This window comes from Alligator sinensis, unplaced genomic scaffold, assembly GCF_000455745.1.
Source record: "Alligator sinensis unplaced genomic scaffold, ASM45574v1 scaffold455_1, whole genome shotgun sequence".
Lineage (NCBI taxonomy): Eukaryota > Metazoa > Chordata > Crocodylia > Alligatoridae > Alligator > Alligator sinensis.
The window spans coordinates 2095981-2105911 of NW_005842142.1; the positions used below are offsets into that span (position 1 = coordinate 2095981).

At 42.3% G+C, this 9931-nt stretch overlaps 1 protein-coding gene across 5 annotated transcripts in view; it reads right to left on the reverse strand.

The window, feature by feature from the left end:
• The window catches only part of LOC102383456 (UPF0061 protein Pfl01_0444), a 54321-nt gene that overhangs the window by 12913 nt on the left and 31477 nt on the right, over nucleotides 1-9931 (reverse strand). For all 5 annotated transcript variants that reach the window (XM_025206144.1, XM_025206147.1, XM_025206145.1 and 2 more), the window contains 4 exons: nucleotides 7161-7290; nucleotides 6730-6774; nucleotides 6559-6640; nucleotides 6376-6468 (listed from right to left, as the gene is read on the reverse strand). In XM_025206144.1, coding sequence (XP_025061929.1) covers nucleotides 6376-6468; nucleotides 6559-6640; nucleotides 6730-6774; nucleotides 7161-7290 — 350 coding nt within the window. The remainder of the gene's footprint in view (nucleotides 1-6375; nucleotides 6469-6558; nucleotides 6641-6729; nucleotides 6775-7160; nucleotides 7291-9931) is intronic.

Sequence of the window (9931 nt, forward strand, 5' to 3'; positions counted from 1 at the left end):
GAAAGGCAAGGTGAGTAAGAGAGAGAAAAATAAAGCAGTTGAGGACTGAGGCTAGAAACAGATATCATTTTTGTTGCAGGATCAGCTGTGAGGGGATGCTTGCATACACATGCCCTGGGGTGAAGAGGGGTTGGGAATGGGATGAAAACAGTAGCTTGTGAGTGATGGCTAGAAAATGGTATTTAGAGGTTTGCTTTTGGGAATTGGCTTGTCAGTGAAGTAGACATGCATTAAAACAATGGTCCAGGGGAACAACAAGAGCTCATTGGTTTCTAAAAGCCTGTTTGTGACAACTTTCCTTCAAGGCCAACTGTGTCTGGAACCAGCAAACACTATGTCTGAGGCCAGCGGACAAGCAGGCATACCAGGCTGGGAAACTGAAGATGTATCACACTGTTCCATAACAGAGATAAGGGACTCTGCTGTATGAATAGCCAGGTCACGATGACCAGCTGCAGAGCCCTTGGGATTTCCAGCTTTGGGGGACGGAGACCGGTAAAACTCAAATTAAGATGCGTTCATGTGATGGGTTTGTTGAAACAAAGGCATATGCTGACAAGACAGAACATGGACAGTATGATGGCAGGGATCCTGATTTTCTCTGATTAAAAAAAAATCCCCAATTTTTGGTTAAAAAAAGTAATTCCAAATCCACATTTTTCCATGATTTAAATGAAACACCCCTAATATATATATATATACATGCATACATACATACATACATACATTAGGGGTGTTTCATTTAACTCACAGAAAAATGTGCATTGGGAGTTACTTATACATACACACACACACACACACACACACACACACACACACACACACACATACATATAGATATATATCTATATCTATATATATGTAAGTGGTTTTTCATTCAAGCCATGGAAAAATGTGGATTTCGGGTTACCTTTTTTTTATGTGAAAATTGGGGATATTTTTAAATCAGAAAAAAGCTGGATCCCTGATGATGACCACAGGGAAACCAATCAACAATGCCCAGGAGTGAAGAGTCATCAAAGGGAAGAAAGAATACAAAAAGAGGGATTTCAGAGCAGCAAAGGGTCCCTGAGAGGGAAACCCGAGGCCACCATGGACAGAGGGGACACCACCAGCCCAGCCTGTCTCACCCACTCCACAGGGGGTGGCAAGTCTCGGCCTCCGACCTCCAGGCTGCAGACACCTGACATTCACAAAAGAACCTCAGGGTGAAGCTCACGTACTGGCCAGCTGTACCTTCCCTCTGTGACAGCTCTAGGACCAGTAGATATAGATTTGTTTGCATTATTCTTATCTGCTATCACTGTGTATCAATAAAATTTGCCTGTTATCAAATAGAGAAGTTGTGGTTGGTCTGAGGGTTTGGGTCCACCCAGAACAAAGTATCTGGGTCATAAATCCTGTGCCAACAGTAAGATACCTAGGTCTGCTATCCTATCATCTGGGGCAGGTGTTCAGACTCCTTTTACAATATCCCAGGACAAACTATTACTACATTTTTTTTTGGCAGCAGATTTTGGATTTTGCCCCGGAACATCTGCAAGGGACATCTGAACATCAGGACAGAGCAGTTTGTTCCACTACAAGCAGAATGCAAGAAACATGAGGCCAAAACTTCACTGTGAAAAAGTCATTTGAGTTAATAAACAAGTAAGAAAAAAATGAATAGGTAAGAATTGGAGCTCCAGAAACCTAACTGAGGATGGCCAGCAAGCATGTAAGGCCAGTGTTTCTACACATAGGTATGGGGATAAGTTGCTTTAGCAGAAGAAATAGAACATGTCTAGTTGAAACTAAAATACTGAGATGGTTGCAATGTTCCTGCTGGGTTTTGTCTTTTTTTTTTTTAATGTATCAGATTTTGTGGGCGCAGAGAGGAAAATATGAGAGTAGTCTCCAGGAGGGTAAAAGAACATAACTTGCTACTGGCAAAGTATTCTTGCATGGATAAACAACAGGTTGGTTTACTTTTTATATGAAGTTCTTGTTTTGAAAAGTATGCATCTTCTAACCTGCAGGAAATGACATCTGGAATTGCAAACCAGTATGGGGGCTAGAACCCCTGGGCTAAATTATTTCCTACCATGAACAAAATACTTGTTCCTAGAAAAGCTTCGTATTGGCACACTGCATGCATGCAGCTTGTTCAACAGTTTTGCCAACACCTGCAAGCATGGTGCACATGCACACACACACACATACCTAAAGCAAAACCCTTACCCAAGTAAGGATTGCAGGAGGCCTTAGGCTTGATGAGGGGATGTGAACAGCCTGTCACACTGATTTACCAGCCTTTCCCCCCATGGAAGGGAAGGTACAATAGCCATGAACACTACTGCAACCCACAGCTGCTGCTTCACACCTGCAGGAGACTCCACAGCACATTACCCCTGCGATTAGCTAAGAGCTAAGGAGAGAATTAGCTACCTACTATAACTGACAATGCACAGTCTGCTATCCTGTTGTGAGTAGATGAAAAAATACCGAGAAATCTATGGGTTTTCTAGACAAGGTGAAGAACACTTCCAGCGCAATCTACAGAATCTTTCCTTCTTGATTTGTCACACATGAGCTGCCTGTTGGGAATGTATACTGTTCACTCCTTATCAAAATATTACATCCTCTACCTATTCAGTTCATAGATTCATAGAAGTAGGGTCGGAAGGGACCTTGTAGATCATCAAGTCCAACCCCTTGCCCTGGACAGGAGAGAAAACCGGGCTCAAATGACCCCAGCCAGATAGACAGCAAGCCTCCTCTTAAAGACCCCCAGGGTAGGAGCCATCACCACTTCCCTCGGAAGTTGGTTCCAAATCCTAGCTGCCCTGACTGTGAAGTAGTGCCTTCAGATGTCTAGTGTAAGCATACTCTCTAACAATTTGTGGCCATTATTCCTTGTTACCCCGGGGGGCGCTAGGGGGAACAGGGTCTCCCCCAAACCCTGCTGGTCCCTCCTGGTGAGTTTATAGATGGCCACCAGGTCCCCCCCACAGCCTTCTCTTGTGGAGGCTGAATGGGTTAAGGTCCCGTAGCCTCTCTTCGTAGGGTCTGCCCTGCTGTCCCCGGATCATGCGGGTGGCCCTCCTCTGGACCCTCTCAATGCTGTCCACATCCCTCCTGAAGTGTGGCACCCAGAACTGAACAGAGTACTCCAGCTGCGGCCTAACCAATGTCACAAAGAGGGGGAGGATCACCTTCTTGGCCCTGCTTGGAATGCATCTGTGGATGCACGACAAGGTATGGATAGCCCTACTGATCATGACCTCGCATTGTCAGCCCATGTTCAATTACTTCTCCCTTGCTGGGGACAGCATTACATGAAGTCTCTGTACTTCCCTTGCTCATCTCTTACAGCTGCTGGATGGTTTTACACCTCTTATTTTACTATTTAGCCATGGAAGAGAGGCTCAGCTGCAAGTAGCCCTGGGATGGCAGGGAACAAAGAAAAGACATTCCCGTGTTCTAGACGTGCCTGGGTCTGGTTCTGCAGTTGAGGGGGACAATCAGGAGTGCTAGGGCTGCAAGGTGTCAGGCACAAGGCAGTGTGGCAACATGTAGCAATAGGTGGAATTAGGTGTTTGGAGCAACTGGTGAGTTCAGGCCTGGTGAATCCAAGTTAAATTTAAACTTCTGGATTACCAAGAGCAGGTGTCCCATGAGAGGTTAACATGCAATCTGTGGCCCCTGCAGCCACTATCACATGGCAGGGGAAGACTGTGCTTCACCAGCACTGCCCAGAGGGCTGCATGCCACCAGTGCTACCCAGAAAGCAGGGAGACTACATGCCACTGGCACTGTCCACATTGTGTGGACGGATTACAAGGGACCACCCCCTGCAGGATGGGTGCAGCTCCCACCACAAAGACAACCCTGACCTAGAGAGACCGGGTTAACATTAGGTTTGGTGCTAGCAGCATGGCCTGCACTGGGCCATGCTGGGCTAGGCTTGGAGTCAGGAATGACCTGTGGATTTGGGTTGAGTTCAGCTTGTTATACTCAGCAGGTTTAGGGTTAGGTAAACCACTGTGGACTCTGGTGGGGATTAAGATTGATGCAATTATGTGGACACAAGACAGTGATAGGGACCCAAGCTGGGTATAAGACTTAAATTTGGCAGGCCTGAGTTAGGGTAGGGTTTTTGCCAGTTCATGGACCTTAATATTTGTTTATCATGTTTACAAGGGCTGGGATTAAACATACTGAAGGTATCAGGGGTTTAGGTTGTAGCCATGTTGGTCTAAGGACATAGGCAGACAAGGTTCCTTGGGTGAATTTGATATCTTTTATTAGACCAACCCAAATGGTTGGAGAATGGTTATTAAGCAAGCTTATAGGTATCAGAGCATTTTAGATTTTTAAATCTGTAACTGCTGCTGTGAAACAGGAATTCCCTGTTTTGTTCTCCCTTTGAAATCTACCAGATTCCTAACTGCTTTGCTGCCATGGAAATGGACACTGAAAGCCTAAAATAAAACAGGCAATTCTAAAGGGAAAATTATTTTACAAACTCCATCATCATTATCTCCTAGAAGAGCAGGCTGTGTGTAAAACAGCACTTCTCTTACAGCAACCTACTATATGCATTTAATACTGGATTATATTTGTCGCTCTGCTGTGTCACTTACTCAAAGTAAGCTTGTGCTCTATATATCTTTCTTATTTACCATAAATAAGGCAGGCAGGGGGAAGGCATAAGCAGGGGGCAAGCTCCTTGACTTCTCTATACCACCTGGCCCTCCACTGCCTGCTCCCCTGCAGCAGTGTGGAGTATAAATTAAAAACACCTGTCCAATTATACTCTATACATGGAAAATTATAACAAATTTATAAATTTTCCATGTACAGAATCCAATTATTGGGGGGGGGGGGCATCTCAAATTCAAGGTTACCTGAGATTTGAGTAAATACGATAGTTAGTCTATAAAGGTGCATCTCTGCCCTGCCTTCAGACTAACATGGCTAACTGCCTCCCACTTATTCAAAGTGCCATAGAAGTCTTAACCAATTTAATTACATTACAATTAAATTTAATCCAATTAAATTGATTTCTATGAATGCCAGTGCTGTGAGCAAAACTATTAGAAATTTTGCTGATATATGTGTACATGCAAATGACTACTTTGACTATTGTAAACACTTAATTTTATGTTTGGCTGTGTATTTTTTAAAAAGAAAAAGAAATCCAAGCTGATTCTTTGATGACATAAGCTGGTACATCGCTATAGAAGAGAATGGAATGCTAATGTATAATTTACATCACCTGAAGATCTGGGCTATTTTAGTGACTTCTAACCATAGGACTGAATCCTAGAAATGCTAATTTCCCCAAACGCGGCCTACAAGTTATAGGGCTCAAATACTCCTTTTACCATATTTCCAAAAGTAGGAGCTTATTGCTGCATACAAGAATAAAAATTAGTTCTTATACAGTGTTTTTCTTAAAGTGTTTTAAAAGGAAGGTCATTTCATGTGCATTACAAGCAGGCAACTGCATGAGGGAAATAGCTAAATGCACACCTAGGAATTCCTTTGGTAAAGGAACCTCTTCTGCATAAATAATCCCTTGTTTGCCCTGATGTACACTTTGGGCCTGATGCTGTAAGACAAGAGTCAGCAACATTTTGCTGCCCAGAACCAGGTTGCCATCTGGCTCCAAGCCACAGGCTGCAAATCTCCACCTCTGGCCGCCCCATGCCTTGCTGCAGATATCTAGCTGTGTGCCACCTGAGCTTCCATGGCACCCCTGGTCAAGTCAGACCATCTCACAAGCTACATCCAGCCCAGGGTCTGTACGTTGCTGACCCCTGCTCTAAGGTGTGCAACTCTTACTCAAACTCTAAAGAAGCTCTCGAAGTGTTTAAGGACATGGGATACTTTGCATGCACAACATAATCGACCTTTTTGAAAATATACTTCTAGTGAACACCGACATAGGAATATAAGCTACTGAGTAGATCACTTAGAGCTTCTTAAATGTGTTTGGAAAATAAGAGTCTTATTCTGCAAAGTCTGTAAGATGCTGTATATGCATTATGACATAGTATTATTAGCTGTTCCTTCACTAAGAACTGTGCATTTCTGTTAATATTTCTATTGTTTAAAAGCAGCTGTGAAAGTCAGAAAATGGTTTTCTAATATCAATCTTTACTTCTAATGTGAGCAATGGTGGCATGCAGTGTGTGCCAGCAGTCATGCAAATTGAGGGGTGTGTGGATACATTTTTCTGAATGTTCACATTGTGCCTGTTATGGAAAATTTGACCCCCATAGTTTTCAGTATATATCTTTCATTATTCATCCATTTTATTTTAAAATGCCATTGCAGCTAAAGTGAATTAAAAAGCCAATGATATATTCCTATCATACAAATAAATACCTTGGGAATATGAAGCTCCTTTAGCTGGTCTTGAGTAATTTCACTAAGCTGTCGAAATGTCATTGTAAAATCAGCTTTTGTATCTTCCATGAGCTAATGAAATAAGTACATTTCTATCAGTCTTTTTAAAGTAGTAAAATTGATTCAAATACTTATCAAAAGAATGAATAATATTAAACTCACTCTTAGGAGGAATGCAATCAAATAGTAATCATCCTCACCTTCCCCAAGGAAACCTAGTTTTGCTTTGAATAGTTCTGTAAAACTGAAAGCAGGAACAATAATGAGGAAACTATTTTGAAAACATAATATAGTATATGCTTCTTTAAAATCTGAGTTATGGTAATTGCTTACTGGAGATAATAGTGACTAGAGTATCCCTCCACAATCTGAAAAGCCCTATAAAAGAAAAGAAATGTTAGTTCCCATGAACTCATGCTATCAAGGCCACCTTCACACTGAAAGATGAAACATTTCTTTAGCTGATACAATTTTAACTTGGCAATTATGAACAGTCTCCCCCACCACCATATAGGGGATTTTCCCAACCTTTTTTAAACAATCTTGTTTGGATGGTAATCTTTTGAAGTAGTAATGCAAATAAATTAAATGTACACATTTTTAAGAAGCCAAATGACCCTAATCAGCCAAATATAAAAACACTTTTTCTATAGAAACCAGACTCCTTAAAAAGAAAATATTTTCTCTCTTAAACATGTGGTTATTAGGGTGCATCTCATTTCACTAGTTCTTTTAAATATAAAGATATTTCAAGGATTACTTACAGCTGCTTTTGTCTGGAATCCAATAAAGGTTTTAGAGCTTGTAATAGCTTGTCCAGATTAAACAATCCAACATTTGCCTGATTTCCTATTTTATACCTTCTTTCATCATCAGATGTGTTTGGAACGAAATCTGTCTCAAACAAAACAGTATATGTCTACAATAGAGTAACCAGAATAAATAATCAACGTTAAACTATTAAACAATGCTAATTTTTCTATTTATACAGGAAACCAATAAAAGACGTATAGGCATTAAATATTTAACTCAAAACACAAGAATATTTGTTTACAATAGAATAACCCAGGATGTAGTATTTGCCAAAGAAAAAAGAATATGTTCTTAATGTCCAAATTCCACGTGGTCACAGTGTTGTCTTCCTACTTCAAGACACAAAATAAACTCAGAGGTTTGCACTAAGAACAATGTTTTTTCAGTGTTGTTTAATATAAATATGTTGTTTAATTAAATATGACAGGGTGCTGAAATATATCTAGACTTGGAACTTCCAAACACCAACACCATTTAAAATAATAAATAAAACACACAAATTTTCTTAAGTGGCCAAAGTACTATTAATCAGGAAAACAGAAATATTATCTCAAAACACATATCAATTATCTTCTAGTCAGTTATAAAAAGTGAATAGTGAACTCTGGTCCAGATTTGACTTCCAAACCCTAGTCTAAACACAAGGTAACTTTGTACACCCACTGGACCCAAATTTATTAGTTATAGATGAATAAAGTAACATAAGGCCCTGCTACATGTTCAAATTAAAACTGGATAGAAACCAGCTATAGAGCTGTTACACATTTTCAAGCACTAACTTTATAGCTGAATGGCTCTTTTTATAACTGAATAGTCATTTTATCGTGTGATGATTACTTTGCACAATGTGGTCAGTCTAAATTTCTTGGCCAGTTTACCAGTTAATTGTGTAATATGCAGAAGGGGCCACAGGATCATATTTTAGGGAAAGTTTTACAGTAAAGTGCCATATCTTGGCAGGTTATAGGTATATTTTCTTTTAGACTATTAACAGTTATGACTACAAAGCTAAAATGACATGTATGAATTCTTTTGTGGATTTTGCTTCTTATACTTTTAGTTGTAGTCAGTTTTTATTGACTTTCTTGATTTCTGTTGTAGCATCTGTTAATCTGAAGAAGGTCACTAGGAGAGATTCTTCATATAAGTGAGTTCAGAAGCTACACACGCACACACAAACGCTTCCAAGTTTTTATAGTGTTTAAATATAATCTCTGTTATTTACAATAAAACTAGTCTCTGGTCTAAAATTAGTTTTTATGTTCAGGCCATATACTAATTATGTTAAGAAATTTCTGACCAAACGAAAAATTCTACAACAAAGTCAAAGGAAACTGGGCTGGAAAGGACCTCACAGGCACATGTATACATGCAAGCACGTGCGCTTGCAGCAGCTCAAATAGAGCCCAGCGCAAGCCCCAATGCAAATTAAAGCCGGGGCTTTTTGCCTCAGTGCATGTGCTTGGACATGCACTTTGTTGGAGCAAATTATGCCACTTGGGGCAAAATAACCCTGCCTGGCTCCTTCTGGATCTGCAGCCATAAGAAGCTAGAGCCTGGGGCCAGCACCTGTGCTGTCCCCAGAAGTATAAAAAGCTGCTCTCTCCTGGCCCCATCAGTACAAAAAGCTATCCTGGAACATAGCTCAGGGCTACTCACTCTAAGGAGCTTCTAGGGCCCAGCCAACTGGTACCTGGTGACACTACCCCTTGTGCCAGCTGGACTGCTGAAGCAGCCCTGAGAGTTCCCTGCACCCTCTACACACTGCAGCAGTCTGGCAGTGGGGGCTGCTGCCTGGCTGTGACCTGCTGGACAGCTGCCAGATCCAGGCGGGGACTGCACAGTCAGTAGAGGCATCTGCCCCTCTGGGCCAGCTGCCAGCAGGCTGTGGCTGCAGGGCTGGCCTTTGTGCAGCACTACTGCCATATATGCCCCTGCCCAACCATCTGGACAGCTATCACCCAGATGTTCCCAGTGTGGTGGCCTGCTTTGAATTGTCAAATCATGTCCTCCTGGCAACAATTGGCCAGGAGGTCAGCCACCTCCAGCTGGGTCCAAGGTGTCAGCTCTGAGCAAGCAGGGTCCTGCCACTGGCCTCCCTAGCAGGAATTCTGGTGTTCCCTATTGGAAAACTGAAAAATCCCTGATAAAAAAATCCCAAAGTCACTCTGTAAAATACCCCAAAATCCATGTTCCTCCACAATTAAAACAAAAGACCACTAGAGCGAGAGACAGAGACAGAGAGAGCCATCAGCTGGGCAATGTTTTATTGATATATCTAGTGTTAAAGCAATTTGGAAGACTACCAGTGTCTCTATCATAATAATAAAGTTAATTCTAAATACATGTTTTATGAATTCATGAATACATGTTTTGCTGCCCCCCACAGGGGCCACAGCCCCCGACAGGGCCTACGTGCCCCACCGTCCAGGGCCCATGTGCCCCACCCCCACTTGCTCCCCTAGGGCACTTAAAAAAAAAAAAAAAAGCCCCTATTCACTAAGCAGGGGCTGTGGGGACTCTGGGGCTTCCTGGCAGAGCCCTCCCAGGCAGCACAGGGCAGCAGGAGGGCTGGGGCTGCTGGAGCTGTCACCTTGGCCCACGCTGTGCCAGGGGTGGGGGGCTCCAGTGACCCTGACAGCAGCTGGAACTGCTGGTAAGTGCTGAGGATTTTTGGGGGCAGGGTTCCCTGGGATGCTGGGGTGGGAGGGCAGGGATCAGT